The 20,973-nt window shown below is 33.8% G+C and overlaps 2 protein-coding genes across 22 annotated transcripts; one reads left to right on the top strand and one right to left on the bottom strand.

Moving 5' to 3' along the window:
* Positions 1-2,501: 2,501 nt before the first annotated feature.
* On the bottom strand, positions 2,502-13,510 carry LOC130820354 (secreted RxLR effector protein 161-like). 21 transcript variants are annotated; one of them, XR_009045171.1, is made up of 5 exons: positions 13,345-13,510; positions 6,162-6,427; positions 6,010-6,057; positions 5,619-5,706; positions 2,502-3,261 (listed from the first exon to the last, which is right to left on the bottom strand). XR_009045171.1 is itself a non-coding variant. In XM_057685695.1 (2 exons), exon 2 carries the CDS (start codon positions 8,897-8,899, stop codon positions 8,246-8,248), a length of 654 nt encoding a protein of 217 aa, XP_057541678.1. In that variant the 5' UTR covers positions 8,900-13,022; positions 13,345-13,510; the 3' UTR covers positions 6,436-8,245. The 21 variants fall into 21 exon arrangements, 1 of the variants encoding a protein (XP_057541678.1); XR_009045169.1 differs by having other exon boundaries at positions 2,513-3,261; positions 5,619-6,057; positions 6,162-6,244; positions 6,316-6,427; XR_009045170.1 differs by having other exon boundaries at positions 2,503-3,261; positions 5,619-5,709; positions 6,010-6,427.
* A 1,122-nt stretch (positions 13,511-14,632) lies between these two features.
* LOC130820356 (uncharacterized) lies at positions 14,633-18,256 on the top strand. Its single transcript, XM_057685696.1, has 3 exons — positions 14,633-14,677; positions 15,596-15,774; positions 17,954-18,256. Exons 2-3 carry the CDS (start codon positions 15,597-15,599, stop codon positions 18,127-18,129), a joined length of 354 nt encoding a protein of 117 aa, XP_057541679.1. The 5' UTR covers positions 14,633-14,677; position 15,596; the 3' UTR covers positions 18,130-18,256.
* Positions 18,257-20,973: the final 2,717 nt, after the last annotated feature.

Below are 20,973 nucleotides of genomic sequence, written 5' to 3' on the forward strand. Positions count from 1 at the left end.
TACATGAATTTACCTTTTTTGTGTGTGAAATTTTTGTATATATTCCCATTGTCCAATTTTGCCCAAATGAAAATTAATGAATATTTAAAGTCTATAAAATGGTATTTTGTGAAAATATGAGAGAAATACGTATAGATAGAAGAAAATTTAAATTAAATCTATGGATGGTGAGTAAAGAAGGATGGGTTATAACCAAAAATAGAAATAAGACTAATTTGATAACCAAAAAAAGAAAAATAAGACAACTTTTATGAATTTGTCCCATTATTAATTGACTTTATGATGTGAGAGTTTTTAAGGTCCATTGTATCTATCAATAATATGGAAAAGTAACATTTTTACTTTGCATATATGTATTTACGCCTCGTTTGGTTAGTGGTACTAAATGGTGGTAATGAGAATGATTTATAGTGTAAAATTTCATCAAAAATTCCATATCATTCCCATGGTAATGAAACTTTGATCACAAAAAAGTTTTTTTGTTTACAAACTTCCATTACCACCTAATACCACATCTCTCAATGGTAATACATTGGAATGAATTTTATGAAAAAATGAGATGATTGAAGTTGGACAAACATGACCATCAAGATAGTCAAGAGATTTTTTCAACCAAAATTACTCTAATTTTTCATTTCCATTACTACTGTTTATTACTATCTACTAAACGGGTCGTTAATGTAAATAGTGAAGTTTGATGGCTAATATAGTTAAGATCTTCACAATAACACATTAAATAAATCTTTTAAAAACTGAATTAACAATTATAACTAGTCATATTTTCTACTAGTAAAAACCAATCAACAATTTTATGTTACCCAAATAGACTCTCTAACTTAACTTTCCATCTCTTTATTTATCTTTCCATCTCTTAATTACTCCCCATAGAATTTGTTTGTAATTTTATATTTAGTTTATCCAATTAAATTTGCTATTCTAATTTTTTGACTATGATTTATACTTTTTCATTAATTTTATCAAAACTTTTAATTTATTGTTTGATCATTTTTTTCTACGAGGACTCAAACACTTACTTTTGAAAAGAGGTGTTCGAAACAGATTTGATAATTCGAAATTCACCCGACCTTGTAATCGAACTCGATTTAATAGACTTCAAAACTAATTTGTAATTATGTAAAAAATTAATTTGACACAAAATCAATTTCAAACCGACTCAAAATATCTAACTTGATGATCCGAATAAACACGTAGGAATGTTTTTGTAAGAGAGGAAGTGGTCGGCTATAGCAATATGAAAACGACGATGTATTAGAGTTCGAACAATGTGTTTCAAACTCCAATATTACCAAGATCGAGTGTATGAAGTTTTAGTGACAAACAAATTACGCTATCAATGATATCAATGTTTGTAGGAGAAAATAAAGCAATAAAACAACACAAAGATTTAACGAGGTTCACCCAACTAAGGCTACGTCCTCCGGTGTGTAATATCTCTTATATTATCAAAAGGAGTTCAAAGAACTCTCAAATATGGAGAATTACAATAGAGAAGAGATATAGGCTAGTGTTTGGCTTGGGGTGTATTTGTGGATGATTTCACCACTTACAAAGTGAATAAGAGCTCTCTATTTATAGGAGAGATCATACTAAGTAACATTAAGTACATTAAAGCTATGATTAAATGATAATGAAACATCCCTAAGTATATGAAGAGTCAAAAACAGCATACTAGGAGCCCTTTGCACTTCTCCATTAAATCCCATAACTCTTCACACTTCATTACCTTATTAATCCATACTTAATCACCGTCATAAACCACAATCATCAAGACTCAACTTAATACACCCATTCATGACAAACTTATGGGATTCCAACCCAAGAGTCACTACATGAATGCACACATCAAATGTGCACTCAAGTCACACCAATCACAACACAATAGAATATGAATTGTAAGCTAAAAAGCATGAAAAGAAAGAAGATCAAAGAAAGAGAAGGAATCATAGGGCGTAGGCGTAACATTTTATGATGATCAGAAATCAGAATGCGAAAGAAAAGGCATCATATTCTTTTTACTTTTCTTAGTTTCATTAACTCAAACAAGTGCGTGTGATGGATTTCGAATAAAGTGAAAAGTTTTCCAGAATTACTGATACTTTATTATCATCTTTACTTTTTTTTTTTTTTTTTCATTTCTAACCTTTGTCTTTTTCGTTTCTTTCTTTTTCATTCAATTCAACTACAAATTCACTTGTTTTGGCGCTTTAGATTAAAGAGTCGAGACTTGAGACTTTTTGTATATTAATTGGTTAAATAATTATAAATGTGTTACCTAAGTGACTTTAAATATGTTAAAAACTTAAATATTAAGTTAAAACTAAAAGACTCTTATCCATTAAAAGCTTATAAAGTGTTAATAACTTTAAACTTATGAAAGCAGTATCCGATATTTAATGAATGTGAAAAGCAAATAATTTTCAGAACAAGATTGTAATTAGTAAAGGATTCATATATATCTTGAATTGCTTTAATGTACCTTTATGAAATACCTATAGCCTTGAGGCTGTTCCAGACAATACCTCGTGGTATTTTATCATCTATTTTCTTCAAGTCGATGAACACCATATATAAATCGTTTTTCCACTCACTATATTTTTCTATCAATCTCCTCAAAACATAAATAGTTTCAACAGATGATTATCCTGACATAAAGTCAAATTGGTTCTCTCTAATCAAGTGCTCATATCGTTGCATGTTTCCCTTGCGTAGAGAGTAATCGACAATTTTCCAAAAATGCATGATTCAACCTTGCAATTATTGTTGAATTATCTTCACGATAGCTAACCAAATTTTGCAAATAATCAAAAAGATCTAAAAAATATGTAAAAAAAAAAGGACGTATTTTTCCTTGAATAGAAAACATGTAAATACGTAATTGATTAATAAAATTAACCAAAGAGCAAAAAGCTTGGAGGATGATGATGATGCAAAATTAACGATCTATAAACTAATACTCTTTCTATCCCACAAGTTTTGTAACATATTTTATTGATTTATCTTATCCGCACATTTCTTCTACTTTCTCGAAAATATATCTTTTACCTCACACATTACAAAATACTCATATTATGCCAAAGCTTTTAGGCCAAAGATATCAATTTACATGAGTTTTAGATTTCTAAATACATTCCATGCCAAACAACTTACTAACAATAACACTTACATTACAATTACTTTTCCCAATCTATTTCCTTTCATTCCATTCTCAATCTATATCAATACCTGGAGCAACTTCTACAACTGCAAGTCAAATTCAAACGGAGAAGCAGCTTAAGAAATAACAGTACTTAGATAAGATCAAGAATACTATTTCACCTCAAAGAATACATCTAATACGTTCAAACAGTACTTAACAGCACATTAAGTCCATTTAGTCGGAGCAAAGATGAAATGGAACATGGAAACTCTTTGAATATTGCCTTTTCTATTTTTTTCTTTTATAATTTGATTTTCCAAAATCCAATTTAGAAAATTTAAGGGGATCAGTGTTTGTATCATCATATATCTTCAACAAGCTTTAATTAACCAGAAAAAGCCACTAGTTTATACTGTGCATAGAAAATATATCGAAGGGCAGTAATTCAGAAACAAAAAAAGGGGCCACAAGCAAACAAGTCATAAACTGGCTAAAATTAATTGGAAAATGGTGATCTAAAACAATACATTCTCACAGGGCATCACATACCACTTTGAATCCAAGGTATGCAATGCTCGATTCAGGCAGCTTAATCCCAATAGAGCACAAATAAATTGACAAATATCATATCATTCCGCCCAAAAAAAAGTCTACCCATGTCTATCCATCGTAAAGGCATACTCGATGATGGGTACCCTGCGCCTAATAAAATAACAAAATTTTGCCGTGATTTTAAATCTCAGACTAGAATCCTCGGCCAACTTCGTGCGTAAGTTTCATACACTCTACCAACCTAAGCAACAGCTTAAAGTAGACAACATTAGTCAGCTATTCAGATTGCTCAAGTTTGTGCTTTCGTTACCTCGTTGCATCATTCCAGGCTTACCCAAAGTTTGCTCAAGTTTGCTCTTACAATCACGTATGCCAAAGGGAAATAGAATACTAATTACTTGGTCAGCTATTCAGTTTCAGCTTGACAATCAAATTGATGACATGGATAAGAATGCACATAATTTAATAAGCCAATAAACAAATAGTAACATAAAATATTCTTTTATACAATGATGGCATGGATGTACCAATTAACTTCACATTGAAGCAAATGGTATTTGACATGATCTTACATAAAGCCTCGAAAATATTAATCAACAAAGGTAGGAGTTAAATTTTACAATTATATTTAACTTCTACATCAGAAAGGGCTGCGATGTTTAAGCTATTTGGCATCCACAATAGTTCATGGTTCAACTCCTACTGAGCGCAGGTATCAGTTGGGGGATTTTTTGACTGTGCGCATTCTTTTTACTCCCTCCTCGAGGGGAACAGGTATAGCTTGTCCTCATCTTTCAGGAAAAAAAATATCCCCAACCGGACCCTGCCTTGTGTGGAATACTAAGAGTGTCCTTTACCTTTAATAGTTCATGGTTTAACTTTTAAATTTCAAAAGTTGTGTATGTGATAAAGGGAGTAATGCGGTTATTGTAGTGCCTAAATATCAATCGAAGCCTTAAAATATTCCTTGATACGACCCAAAACAGTTTTTTTATACCTTTACAACGCAAGAAATATTCGTTTGTTGATTTTGAAAACCTTTACAACGTAGCCGACACGAATTGATGCAGCCATGTTTTAAAATAATATAATAAATATATATATTGATTAAAATTGTTGGATCAGATAGTTATATTCCTATGATTCAAAATAAGTTGTGCGACTAATAGCCTAGTCATCCAATACATCAATCAATTGTACAATACAAAGTTTTTTACCAATCTCAATAAAATAGTAATTCCACTTCACAAAACTAATTCAATTTCAACTTTATTAAGATTCATGTCTTAATAATCATCAAAATGAATCGAACTTGCATTCTAGATTTAAAGAGTAACAGATTCTTTGCTCGGAGATGTAAACTTGTGAATGTGAGGGTGCTCAATTTACATCATCAACATATAAAAAAAATAAAACAACATCAATAAATAACCATAGCCATACTGCCATCAAATGAGATCCCCAGCAAGAAGCTAAAAACATACTCCTATTTAAAAGAGAAATCAATACAATATATGAGGTGCTCAAACTCGATCAATTAAGTACAAAAGAAAAATTAACTCAATTATTTGTATCACTTATCAATCACAAATACGTACACGTACAAACTATAGGAATGTCACATGAAACATTCCTTCATCCCCAAAATTTAGGAAAGTTCCTCCCAGAAACAAAATAAAAATAATTAATTTTAAAACATCCTTAATCAAGCAGTTGTTTTAGAGGGTTCATGGATGTGCATTGAGCAATATATTTAAGTTTGTCTAACCTACCACTTTACAACAGCTACCTTAAAAGGCCCTAGACAATATTAAAAATACAAATTCTAACAGTTGATTCTAGGAGGCCCAAAGACAAAAATTCCAATAAAATCACAAAGGATAAGAGTAACAACAAAACAATTAATTACCTCAGTGGGGAGCGACTGCTGCTACTTCTTCCACTACGACTACGACGTCTATATTTGCCTGAGTTTGTTTTCTCCAAATACCAAAATACTTCTAACAGTGTTAGAAATATTATTAGTCAATTAGCTATTTAAGGTAGTGTAAATACGACTCCTAAACCCCACCAAAGTGGGAGCCAGTTGGGAATGGTATAGTGGAAAGTTCCAAATAATATTTCGCAATCAAAGGTCAATGAAAGCAACCGCTTGGTTAATACAAGAGTAACGTACACCCGACCCGAGCCACTTAGCGGTGGCGTGGGGTAATGAAGTGGTGTAGCTGTCTAGTAGTCAACCACTAGGAGGAGTGGGGATGCTACAACCTACCCAGACTCGCAAAGAAATGTTCACATACCTTCTAAAACGAGGATAAGCATCATATGTGGTGTTCCATCTTGACTCTCTGAATAGATGCAAGTAAAATCATAAGCTAACAAAAAATACTTACCCAGTTGCAATGAACAAGCAATGAGAGATTTTACAAATAGGGGTTATGATGAAAAATACAAGTTCCTGTGCGAGCCGCCTCCCTTTTTCTTTCCCTTTCTAGCTGAAAAGCTTTTCTTTCTCTCCTTGCGACTCAATTTCCTCTGAAAAAATTTATTATTGATAGTGTTATGCGTATAAACAAGGTAAAATACTAAGCTGAAGGAGAGAATACCGCAATCCAGAGACTGCATTTATAATAGCTGGATCACCCTTAATCACTTCCTTTTGCCTTTTTTCCTCCTCTTTTGCCTTCTTATCCCAAGAATGCATACTTGACAAAGCATCTGCCATGACCATGGTAAAATTACCATTGAAGTAAAACAAAAACAGTGCGCATAATTAAGTTTGCTACCACATCAAAAAACTAAGGATATAAATTTCCTCATAGATACTGATTTTGAAAACATAGAATTGTGCTCATTATTTTTTTGATTGCAAATTTATTTAACGCACAACATTACAGTTTCGTAAACAATTGTAAAAAGGCTTTTGTAGTCAATGCAGATGGTTTTGCAGCCTATATTTCGGTTGTTCTAAGCTCTTAAGACCTACTCAGCATGGTAGGGATGGAAAGATATCGGCAATGTTTTGCTGCATGATGCAGACTAGAGTTGTAACAACACATTTCAACAACAAATTTTTATTCAGCTCAAATCATCTATTTCTCAACCTTTAATCACCTCCTTTAGCAATATTGTAAAAGCAAACTATACCTAACTCCTCACTAAAAAGGAATTACCATTGGACTCGTGAAATAAAATGAGAATAAGATTGACAATATCATGAAATGAAGCATGGTTGCAGTTTTATTTAACAATGAAAAGCAATGAGCAACAAGGAATTTAGAACTGCAAGACTTTTGTATGGACCTTATATATAGACGGTAAAATGTGAAATCTGAAATTGAAATTAACTAAATAGAGATCAACAAATAAGAGCTCCCCTAAAATCAATAACATCGAATTGTAAAAAAGCACAAGAAAACATTACGAGTATTACATGATATTTATAATATTGCTATCTTTTAACAAAGCAATCATGCGTTTCGAATTGTGTCATACCGGCATTTAAGGAAAGGAAGTTGATAACATATCAGAGGAGGATAGACAGAATATTAAGACTTAGAAGGGCTGTTAGCTGTACATTCTTGTTATTTCTGTTATAATAAATAGGGCTGAATTGTACAGCTGTCCAAAGTAGTTCGGAGGTCAAGCTAGGCTATATAAGCCATTACTCTTGTCATCTGTAATATCTGATTTTGAAGTGAGTAATAAGATTGGAGTCAGGTAGGCTCGAACATTGCCAAAACATACACTAACATTCTATTCTTGTCTTCTGTGAGTGTGCTTGGTTTTTCAGTTCATAACAAATTATAAGTAGAGATAAATCAAAAAACCAATTTTCATTGATACATCTTGTCAATTACCTCTTTATACTAGTATTAACCACTGCCAATAAACAAGCATATGTTGCTCAAGTTCTTTCCCACTACTTCCATCCACCACTTAATGCACATTTTCTCATTCATAATGAGAGTTGATGAATCATTCTTGATTGGTCCAAAACCATACAAAATGTCAAAGCACTTAACTTAAGCAAGAAGCAAGAGATCATCTTGGTACAAGGTTCATCCACCAGTTTGTTATAACTGATGCAAGAAAGAAAGTGTAAAGATTGACAAAATCAAAACACATAGAATTTACGTGGTTCACCGACAATATGTCAACTACGTCCACAAGCAGGGGAGAGAAAAATTTTATTACTCGAGGAAACCCAAAGTACGAATATTTGCTAGGTTACAGAAAATAGGAGTTTATAAATTACTCCAAAACAGAAAACTATAGCCAAACAGATTTTTTGGAATGCTGCAAAACTAAAGCCCAAGACTCCTTTTGTAAGGAGAAGAATAACAAGCCTTTGTTATTCTTCCGATGTGGGATAATGGAAAAACATCAATCTTCCAATGTGGGATTCAAGGCATAACCTTACAAATCTCCACCTTGACTTGAATCCTCTCAGCAACAACAGATGTACTATCCACGAGTACCAGACACAAGTCCTCTGCCTCAGATTTTTTTTTCTTTCTTGCCCTAAGAGGGCAATCAACAACTTCCCACATTTAACAAGTCCAAGCAATGTTGGAACTTGCTGTGCGGAACAGACTTGGTGAACATATCAATAGTACCCACTTTGTTCACCTCAATTCTCTTCTCATTGCTTAGGAAATGATATCTAACATCAATGTGTTTGGTTCTCTCATGATGGACTTGATCCTTAGCCAAACATATGGCACTAAGACTGTCGCAATACACGATAGCTTGATTATGATATAGACCCAGATCACTAACCAGTCCTTTCAACCAGATTCCCTCTTTTGCAGCCTTTGTCAAAGCCATGTACTTTGCTTCCGTAGTTGACAAAGTCACTGTAGGTTGCAAAGTAGTCTTCCAACTAACAACAGAACCACCAAGAGTGAACACATAACCAGTCATAGATCTCCTACTACCAACATCTCCAGCATAATCAGAATCGGGATAACCAGTAACCAAACATTGTATATCACCTCCATAAATGAGACCAACATCAGAAGTACCCTTGAGGTACCGAAATATCCTCTTCACAGCTTGCCAGTGCTCTTTTCCAGGTTGTGACATAAACCTACTGACAACACTAACAGCATGTGCAAGATCAGATCTAGTGCAGACCATAGCATACATCAAGCTCCCCACAGCACTAGCATAGGGAACTCGAGACATGTACTCCTTCTCTCCAGCAGATTTTGGTGTAAAAGAAACAGATAAATGAATATATACAACAGATGGAGTATCTACTATATACAGCAGATGGAGTATCTAAGGTTTTAGCATTAGACATACCAAACCTGGACAATATTTTCTGAATATACTCTTTTTGAGACACAAAAAGTTTAATCTGGCTTCTGTCTCTGTAGATCTCCATTCCCAAAATTTTCTTTGCAGCACCCAAATCTTTCATCTCGAACTCAGCACTCAAAAGACCCTTCAACTTCTGAATATCTGACTTATCCTTTGAAGCTATTAGCATATCATCAACATACAGGACAAGATAAATGTAAGAACCATTCCTTCCTTCTTCTTGAAGACCCATTTGCAAGTAATAATCTTCCTCCCCGTAGGTTGTTGTATAAGATCCCAAGTCTTATTCTTTTGAAGTGACTCCATCTTGTCTCCCATTGCTGCAAGCCATTGGGCAGACTCTGTACATGTAACTGCATCTCTGTAGGTGGATGGCTCATAAGGATCCTCTTCCTCAGCAACCTGGAGAGCATAGTCTACCATATCCTCGTACCCATACCTCTCTGGAGGCTTCCCAAAATTCGACCTTTTAGGTCGATCATAAGCCAAAGTTGTCTGAACTGGTGATGCAATCGAAGGATCTGGCTGAACAGTTTCTGAATGTAGTTGCTCAACCATACCTCTATCTATCTGCTCATAGGTTGTAAACCATTCTCTGCGTGGACATCAGAATGCTACTAGCAATGGTTGCACATCAGAATCTTGAGCTTGAACAACTAGACGTGAAGACACCTTTCCTACATGGGGAGTTGGAGGAAGAAATCTACATGACTCAGCCAGATGGGTTCCAAGTTCCTGGAAAAGAAGACTATGTATGTAAGTTGAAGAAGTCATTGTATAGACTGAAGCAGTCTCCTAGGCAGTGGTACAAGAGATTTGATAGTTTCATGATAGAGATTGGCTACAATAGGAGTCCGTATGATTGTTGTGTATATCACAGCAAGTTGAAGAATGGTTCTACATTTATCTTGTTCTGTATGTTGATGATATGCTAATAGCTTCAAAGGATAAGTCAGATATTCAGAAGTTGAAGGGTCTTTTGAGTGCTGAGTTCGAGATGAAAGATTTGGGTGCTGCAAAGAAAATTTTGGGAATGGAGATCTACAGAGACAGAAGCCAGATTAAACTTTTTGTGTCTCAAAAAGAGTATATTCAGAAGATATTGTCCAGGTTTGGTATGTCTAATGCTAAAACCTTAGATACTCCATCTGCTGTATATAGTAGATACTCCATCTGCTGTATATATTCATTTATCTGTTTCTTTTACACCAAAATCTGCTGGAGAGAAGGAGTACATGTCTCGAGTTCCCTATGCTAGTGCAGTGGGGAGCTTGATGTATGCTATGGTCTGCACTAGACCTGATCTTGCACATGCTGTTAGTGTTGTCAGTAGGTTTATGTCACAACCTGGAAAAGAGCACTGGCAAGCTGTGAAGAGGATATTTCGGTACCTCAAGGATACTTCTGATGTTGGTCTCATTTATAGAGGTGATATACAGTGTTTGGTTATTGGTTACTCCGATTCTGATTATGCTGGAGATGTTGGTAGTAGGAGATCTATGACTGGTTATGTGTTCACTCTTGGTGGTTCTGTTGTTAGTTGGAAGGCTACTTTGCAACCTACAGTGACTTTGTCAACTACGGAAGCAGAGTACATGGCTTTGACAAAGGCTGCAAAAGAGGGAATCTGGTTGAAAGGACTGATTAGTGATCTGGGTCTATATCATAATCAAGCTATCGTATATTGTGACAGTCTTAGTGCCATATGTTTGGCTAAGGATCAAGTCCATCATGAGAGAACCAAACACATTGATGTTAAATATCATTTCCTAAGCAATGAGAAGATAATTGAGGTGAACAAAGTGGGTACTACTGATATGTTCACCAAGTCTGTTCCGCACAGCAAGTTCCAACATTGCTTGGACTTGTTAAATGTGGGAAGTTGTTGATTGCCCTCTTAGGGCAAGAAAGAAAAAAAAAATCTGAGGTTGAGGACTTGTGTCTGGTACTCGTGGATAGTACATCTGTTATCTGTTGTTGCTGAGAGGATTCAAGTCAAGGTGGAGATTTGTAAGGTTATGCCTTGAATCCCACATTGGAAGATTGATGTTTTTTCATTATCCCACATCGGAAGAACAACAAAGGCTTGTTATTCTTCTCCTTATAAAAGGAGTCTTGGGCATTAGTTTTGCATTATCCCAAAAAATTTGTTTGACTAAGATTTTCTGTTTTTGAGTAATTTATAAACTCTTATTTTCTGTAACCTAGCCAATATTTGTATTCTGGGTTTCCTCTAGTGATAAAATTTTTCTCTCCCCTGCCTGTGGACGTAGTCGAATCACATTACTATGTCTGAGTTCAACAATCAATCATCGACAAAAAAGCTTCAATCATTATTTGATAGGCCAAAACAATCATAACATATGAGAAAATAATAGCTCACATTAAGGCAACCAAAAAAAAAATAGTCTCATGCATCATCAAATGAAACAAAAAGCCGTCAAAAATTAATTTTCTACAAGCATAGCATCCACAAGTTCCTCTATAAGAGTAACACCAATAAAAAGTTTATATTCTTTATTCCCCCTTAAACTTTGGACCATCAAAGCATACTTTCACCGAAAACATGATTATCATCATAAAACTAGTTAATATAGCAACAACTCACCCATTCAACTAAACAATAAACCATAATTTGGACAATTAATATGACCATTAAAAGAAACATTGTAGAGAAGATAGTAGAAAATTTAGAAGGATTAAAAATAAGATAGAGAGATAAGAGAGCTAGATGAGGAAGATGTTCTTTATTCATTGATTTCAAAAATTCATACAAACTATTATCATGTGCTCAACACATGCTTACTAATCTCCCATAACATTACTTCCCCCTTCAAAAAGACTTGTCCTTAAGTCTTAACTAAAACAACAAATTATAAGAAATAGAATACTGAATTGAAAATCTACTACAATGGTAAAAATTGTTAAAAAGAATGACTTCCAACATTTTCTCTTGTAGCAATGCCCAAGAATTTTATAGCCCGCTTCATTTTAATTATAACAGAGCCTGTTATTGTCCCGACCCATTTAAAACCCAACCCTTATAAAACCCTTCTAAAAACAGGTAGGATAAGAGAGCTCAAAATAGAGGCCCGAGCCGTTGAACACCACTATTCTTGACTACTTGTGAGTTCCTTTTGAATTCAACCTTTGAATTTTCTTCATATAACAACAAAATGAAGAGAATGTCATCAATGTAGACATCAACCTCCAAATCAAAATTCGTAGATTATCTCCAATGCCCCAAAGAACAATATAGATAATTAATTGCATTTTCAATGAACATATCGTTGATATTGGCCACAAACTCATATGGTCTCCAACAAAGTCTAATTGAGAAGTTTTATCATCCATCTTCTCCACCCAATGCCAACACATTAGTGAACACATAATAGTTTTCCCATCTATTAAGTTTTCTATAGTCAAGATATCCATCCCATTGATCTTCTGAATCCATCAACATAAGAATTTTTATAAAAATTTTTGCTCTTTAAAGGTTTTTCAATATTTTTCTCAACACTAGAATGCAACATTGTTTTGGTAGTTAATTTCACCATTGAACAAAGAAATCTCAATGATGTCATTATTGTGTACTAAACTTTCAATGGCTACATCAAGAATTTCACTATTAGACAAAGTGTTCTCAATGACGCAATTATGGAGATAAAACCTTTAATGACTACATCAAGAACTTCATCAAGATTCTTATTCTCAAAAACTTTTAAATTTGATTCTTGAATGATATTTGGTTCAAGCATTTCATCAAAATTCTCCAATTCAATCACATAATCGTTTCCTTCGTCATATACCACAAAAAGTCCCCAATTATCACTGCTTTGCTGGCACTAATATTAAAAAAATGGCTCAATACATAATTCATACAATCCCTAGTCCCAACTATTAATAAAATCATCATTCAGAAGCTTCTTAAAAGATTTTATTACCTTCTTCTGTTAAGCTTCTTCATGTTGTGCCGTGATTGGTTCTTCGAATTGAAAGGTGTTGTAAAAATCAATACTCATCATGTTGCAATGTAATAAGAAGAAAAGAATGAAATGCTAAACTTCACTAGAAGAACTATTTACTTATTACTCTAGCACACCATAATAAACCAAAAACTCCTTTATTTTCTGTCATTTCCGCTAAATATGCAACTTCAAATTTCCAAAATAAAGCAGAACCATTCGAACTTCAACACCAAACCAGATTCAATTCCAATCTTTAAAGCATCTTCTCTTATATGATTGACCAACGACATAATCGCACCTCAAAATTTATATAACAATTGTAAGAAAGAAAAAACTTACAAGCCTTGTTGATCTTGAATAGCTTGGTAAAGGGCATCATCAGGATAAGTACGACAATGCGAGCCGATAACTTGGATTGATTGCTGAGGGTCACCGCGCCTCTTCGTCCCACGTCTTTCCACTCTCTTAGTTGCTTAGAATATTAGATTAGTTTTGGGGAAGTTACTTAACCCTAAAAATCGTGTGTATTTCAAAATTTTGAGGAAAACACACGCTAATTCTTAAATGAATTAGATGGTCTCACGGTTAGACCATTTTTATTAAATTAGTCCAATATATACTTTTTGTCTTTAAGTAATTATTTATAATATTAAATTGATTACTTACAATCTTAAAATAATCAATTTTTATACTCTTGGAGTGATTACTTACAACATTAAAACGATCACGTACGATCTTAAAGTAATCAATTAAAGAAATTGACCGCTTATATGGGCCCGTCTTATAGTGAGAAGATCTCATACAAGACAAGCTGGGAAAACAATGTACTGGCTTCTATTCACTGTAATAATCAATTTGTCACATTTATTAATGTAATAATTTTATTAATAATATATCTGATCAGCATAAAAACTCTTGTAATACACAAAATTTTAATATTAATACTCCATTCATTTTTTTTATCTTCTCATTTAGAATTTGAGAAGAAACAAGATAAATAATAATAAATACTATGAAAGATGAGTGATCTAATACTTAAAATAAATCTATTGATAAAAGTGTAAGTGTAATAAACCCTAAAAATCGTGTATATTTCATAACTTGTTCCTATTCATTGTAATAATCGATTTGTCACATTTGTCAATATAATAATTTTATTAATATCTCTAATTAGTATAAAAACTTGTGCAATACACGAGATTATAAATTCGATAATTTGACAACTTATTATATATAGTCTTTCTACATTTGAATTAAACTAGTTGTGGGTAGACCTGGGAAAAATTGATCCGACCCGAAAATTGATCCGAAACCCGCCCGAAAAAATTGGGTTGAAACCCGAAAATTATGACCCGAACCCGAAAAATGACCGAACCCGAAGAACCCGTAAAAAAACGGGTCGGTCGGGTCCGGGTCGGGTCTGACCCGATGGGTTGGTGCTTGTTAAAAAAACCTAAGTTCTCTCGTTCTTCCTCTTCCGCCATTCCTAAGTTAAAAAAACCTAAGTTAAAAAACCTAAGTGCTGCTGCCGCCATTCCTCCTCTTCCTCAAGTTCTCTCGCTCGATTTTGCTGCCTCCATTCATCTTCCTCAAGTTCTGACGCTCGATTTTGCTGCCGCCATTCATCTTCCTCAAGTTCTCACGCTCGATTTTGCTGCCGCCATTGTCGAATGTAAGTTACTTGCTGATTTGAATCTTCTTTGTCTTCACTCCCTTAGTCCCTTTCCTTTGATTCTTTGTTGATTCTTTGTTTTTGTTGTTGATTCTTGTTGATTCTGATTTGTGAAGCCAATTGAGGGTTGAATTCAAATATTTCAGAAGTTTTCATTCTTTAATCTGATCCTAAACTGCGTTTCCTATTTCCAAATTTTCCTATTTCCAAATGTAAGTTCTGATTTGTTGTTGTTCTGCCATTGTTGATTCTTTGTTGTTGTTGTTGATTCTTGTTAATTCTGATTTGTGATGCCAATTAAGGGTTGAATTGAAATATTTCGGAAGTTTTTGAATCAATTACAATTTGAAGAGGGAAAGATCTGTCAGCATTTGCAACCCTCCGAGGACGTTTAATTAAGTTTGGTGTAGGAAAACAAAGCCTGATAGTCAAAACGAATTTTAGGTGTCGTAAAGATTTCAGTACTATAGTGGATAGTTTGTTCTTGGGTTACTTTTGGAGCTCACAAAACACTAAAAACTCCACCTTTTTGTTTGGTACATGCTTTCCTGAAAATGCTTTGTATATGAGCTAGATTTTGTCAGATCTGAATCATGTTCGACTGTAACTGTGATCAAGGAGTGAAAGACATGAATAATACCAATCGTGGTACTTGAACGGCTGACTACATTGTGCTCCTATTTGTCGATGTAGTTGCTTATTGTGGACTGTAATTTAAAGGGTGTACTTCTCTGCGAAATTGGTGTTCTGTGTTAGTTAAATTCTTATTATTGGTTATGTTATTGGCGATCTTGGTTGATTTATTGAATTGTAGTACAAGTTAAGTAAGTTTGCTGCTTTAAAAATTTGTGTTGCTGTTGTGTAAAGTCTGGGTTTATAATGTATGGGTTTTTTGTATGTTGTTTGTTTGTTGATAAGCATGTCAAAACAAAAACGAAGACCTCCAAAATCTCCATTTTCAATGCCAAATCTTCCAATAATTCAAGGATATACTCAACTCTCACCATCTTCATCCTCAACTCCATCTTCAACTCCAATTATTTCACCGGGATTTTCAATCTCTTCTTCATGTAGTGCGAATTCATGTCCAAGTGTGGGTAAGTTATGAATAAATTTGTTTTTTTTTTTATAAATTAGTTTAACTGAATGTTTTTTTATAAATTAGTCTAATGTTTAATTTTTCTAAGTCGGTCATTGAGTAATCAGCTTGATACAAACTTGTTTCTTTGTCTTTATGAGTAGAAGAGCAAGCAGCTACAAACAACATGAATGCGCCACTGTCCGAATGTAAAAAAAGAAAATGGACTTCTCCTGTTTGGAAGGATTATGATTGTTTTGATGGTCACATGTTTGAGGACAATATTCCAAGACCTCTTTGTAAATATTGCAAACAAGGTCCTATTCTTGCTCATTCTACTAATGGAACCACAAATTTTAAGCGTCATAGTGAGTCTTGCTTTGCATGAGTTACTTTTGAAATTAACAAACAAAAAAAGGGTAAGAAAGACAAGGGTGATCTAAAACATTTTGACCCTTCCATGTATAAACAATTAGTGGCTAGGGCAATTATAAGACATGGTTATTCCTTTACATTTGCTGAAGATGCTGGAAATCGAGCTATACATAGCTTCTTAAATGAAGATTGTAAATTTATTTGTCGAAAAACCGCTAAGAAGTATTGCTTAGAAGTCCATAAAAATGAAAAACTTAAGTTGAAGAAACAAATGAGCATTGGGGTGTCTTCAAAATTTTGCTTAACTACTGATATGTGGCATTCGATTGTGGATGAGGGTTATCTTTCATTAACTGCACATTATATTGATGATGATTGGAAGTTACACAATAAGATTATTGCCTTTTGTCATGTCCCCCCTCCTCATAATGCCAACATGATACATGAAAGGTTAATTGCAATTATAAAAGAATAGAAGCTTCAACAAAAGGTGTTCTCTATCACATTAGACAATGCTAAGTACAATGATAATATGCAAAAATTGCTTGCTCATAGTCTAAGTGTGTATAATCCATTGCTTGCTTATGGTGATTATTTTCATGTTCGTTGTGGTGCTCATATTTTGAACTTAATTGTTCAAGATGGTTTGAAGGTCATTGGAGATGAAATAAAAACAATAAAGACCTTGGTTAAGTATATAAATGGTTCTGAAGTACGAAAAGCAAAGTTGAGGGAGTGTGCAATTGGTATTGGTGTTAGTATTTCTAAAAGGTTGTGGTTGGATTGTCCTATAAGATGGAATTCTACCTATAGGATGCTTGAAAGGGCATTGATTTATTGTCCTTGTTATGAAAACCTGAAAAGAATTGACAAAGACCTTCCTAATATTCCTACACATGATGATTGGTTAAAGGTTAAAAAAATTGTTGCACTTTTAAAACCTTTTGATGATATAACAAAACAGTTTTCGGGGAGAAATTATCCAACTGCCAACTTGTACTTTAAAAGTGTGTGGAGAATCGAATGTTTGCTGATACAATATGCTGATTGTGAAGATGAGTTTTTAAAAGATATGGCAAAGAATATGAAAAATAAATTTGATAAATATTGGGAAAATTATAGCGTTGTTCTTTCTTTTGCTTCCATGATGGATCCTCGTTATAAATTTCAATTGATCAAATATTGTTTTGAACACTTGGATCCTCAAAATGGGTCCTGGAAAGCCAACCAAGTCAAAGACAAACTCTATGATTTATTTGCGGAGTATGTAAGGAATGATACTCCCTATGACTGTGAAGCTAGTAGTCATGTCGTGGATGATGATCTTCCTGTAAGTATTTTTTTTTTTGAAGTTTTTTATAATTGTATTGTTATTATTTTAACCTTCTAATTACTAGTACTTTAATAGGGATTTTCATCTTTTGCTGGAGGGACTAGTGCAAATTTGTCACAATTAGATATTTATCTTGAGGAGTCTAGGCTTGATCATCATCTTGAACTAGATGTATTGCAATGGTGGAAAACAAATGAAACTCGACATGCACAGGTTGCGCGTATGGCAAAGGATTTATTAGCCATTCCAATTACTACTGTTGCATCCGAGTCAGGTTTTAGCTTAGGAGGTAGAGTGTTTACTAAGTATAGAGCTTCTCTTCAACCGGATACTGCTGAGGCTTTAATTACTAGTCGTAGTTGGCTATTTGGTTATAAAGTAAAAGAAGGTAAATTTATCAATTATTTGAGTTTTGAATGCAAATAATATGATCTTCAATTCGTTAAACTAAAACTATAGTTTATTTTGTGAATTTGTTTTATGTTGATAGATCCACTTGAAAATGGATTAGAGGTTGATCTTCCACCAATGTGTAATGAAGAAGCTAACAAAGATTTAGAAGATAAAGATGAAGATGAAGATGAAGAAGATGAAGATGAAAAAGAAGATGAAGGCGAAGAAGAAAATCAAAATGAAGATGAAGTGTTTGAACAATTTGCTATTTAACATGTTCTTATTTATACATTTAAATTGATTCATTTGGATATTTTTTTTTGTAGTATGATGCATTTTAGACATTTTAATGATTTTTTTTTATGTTGAATTAGTCGATTGGATATTCTGATGTTTTATGGTAACCCGTTGGATCAATCCGAACCGATCCGAAACCCGGAGTGATCCGACCTGAAACTGACCCGATCCGAAACTGACCCGACACGAAAATGACCCGACCGAAATTGATCCGACCCAAAACCCGACCGACCGACCGTTTTCTCAGATCTAGTTGTGGGTTACACTATCGAATTTCAAAATGTATTTTATACGCTTTTATTAACAATAATACGAATAAAAAATATTACAATGTCAATGTGTTACAAAATTGTGAAAGATGCAATGGTTGAATTTGTATAGGTAATGTTAGCCTACAAAATCAAAAAGTAAGGCATGAAAAAATATTAAAATATTATGACTTTAGATATTCAGTTATGACGCATAAAAAACATATTAAATAATTTAAAGTTATTTCGTGGAACAACTTTATTTCCCAAGCCACATATGGAAGGAGCTAAAGGAAATGTAAAACCACATTTCATTAGATCAAATAATAAATAGTAAAATACAACTTGTATTTTATGGTTATCATTGAGCTCGCGGACATTAAAACAACTTGTAAAGCAATTAATTCTTTTTATGGAAATATTTTTTATTTGGGAATAACATTATAAGATAACAGATGTTAAGGGTATGACATGAGATTACCATATTAAAGATAGCATCATCACTAACCTTCTGATCTGACTCCCTTAGCAAATCGAAGAAGCTATTATTTTGTTTTACTTAGGGGACATTAATTATTCTGCTTCACTACTTGTTTTTCCATCACAGAAAGAGGAAAAAAAACTTCACCAATATTTTACTACCACTCTACCAGGCTAATCTGCACTCGACTGGTATAGACTATAGAATTAGATGGTGATGAAGTAGAAATGGCGCTAAAGGGTTTTAATGTTTTAAGAAAAATTAAGAGTGAATTCATGAGTGATTTAAATACCTAGGCCGGTTAGCCGGTTAGGTTCGAAGATGAAGCTGTTTAATTTTTTTTGAAAAAAAAAAAAAACCAGATACCGGGTATCCAAATCAACAAAAAATGGATATCTATATCTGACCCGAATATTCAGTTTAGAAATCGGGTACCCTGTCCGGATGTAAATTATCCGGTTTTAAGAACCGGATACCGGATAATCCGGGTTAGGTTTTGCAAAGCGGATTTCTTTGAACACCCCTAGTCCCCGTGACAAGTTATTACACAAGTTTAATCAGACTAACAAAATTTTTGTCTACTCAAGCAACAAAATAATTCTTAGTCTCGACTCCTAAAGCATTATTGTCCATCCAATTTTCATCATCGTCCCCCTCCTCCGGAACCTTTGACCGCGCTTGGGTATTTCTCGCTTCATCTTCAATCCAAAATCTACATAAAGAAGTAGCGGATAAATCTATAAGAAAAACAAGCATACTACAAAAAAATGTATCAAGTTAAGTGGGATTGACAAAAGTAGAAAATTATAGCAAACTTGGCCTCCCCTATATCTCGCTATAATGAGCAGAAAGTTAAGAGTTTGAATAGCTTGCTTGGAAAAGACTGACAATATAATCGATATAGGTGACTGTTGCAATAACACAAAACCAAGCAGAATCATAAATTGCGTTAGATTGTTGCAGGTATGGGTGTGCAGCAACAACAGTTCGGTAGTGACAAATAGGACCTTGATTTATAATTGGCGTTAAGATTTTAATACCCATGAAGTCTGATCATTCCAAATGAGAATTGTAATGACCCAAGAAGCGTGGGTATATATAAGAAAAAGCAATAGTAGCTGCAAAAACATGATACCTTTTATTGTGTCTTATGCTCGAATTCTGCAGTAAGACAAAAAAAATCAAAGGTTAGCTCCTTTTACAATGATTGAAATTAGTTTTGCAAGTTTCGCATAGTAACCCTATAATCACCAAATTCTTGGTAAATGAATTTGAATTCTGCCTTAGAAAAGTTCTATGTTCTTCAACCTATTTATTGAATTGCGAAAATTTAGTTAAGTATATATCATAGATCGAGAAAGTCGTATATACATCCAAAAACACCTACATTTGGATTTAAATAAGCCAATACAAATAACCAATATTCCCCATACTTCGCACATTAGTTCATTCCTACTCCAATAAGATTGAATTCCTACGCGTGTGCCATATATGAATGCCAAGCAGGTAATTTGCAAGCTAAAGGAATCCTTCATCATGCCAGGCAAACCCAGAAGACAGTGTAGGTATCAACACAACATAAAAAACAGTTACCCGTAGAATACTTTATCCCATTCTCATGATAAAAAATATAATCTTTCCAAGTCATCCACCAGAAACCTGTGAGGCACTATATATAAAAACTGCTGATCATAAAATTAACTGAACCAATTTCTGCATCTCACGTGTTTATTAAAAAACTTCATTGCAAGTATATATGCATAGCTCAGCACCCAAATGCTCAAAAAGGGAGATGACAAAAGAAAAGATAAAAGTTTAAAATGTAACTGTCCAAGAAAGATTTTACCAAGTTGCATATGGCATGAGATTAACTCTGATTCATCATAACAAATGCAGGTTACACAATAATAGTTTTTTCAGTCGTAAAGATGGATGAGGGGTAGGCGGAGCAACCAGAACTTCATCATAACTAAACCAAGTTCTATGATTCATCTCCACTGCGGCAGCCAGCAAAATTGGAGAGCAGCAGCTAACAATTCATGTAAAGATTTAGAGAGACAGTATCGCAACAGGATATCACTTTAGAATAGA

Source organism: Amaranthus tricolor, chromosome 8 (genome assembly GCF_026212465.1).
Source record: "Amaranthus tricolor cultivar Red isolate AtriRed21 chromosome 8, ASM2621246v1, whole genome shotgun sequence".
Taxonomy (NCBI): Eukaryota; Viridiplantae; Streptophyta; class Magnoliopsida; order Caryophyllales; family Amaranthaceae; genus Amaranthus; species Amaranthus tricolor.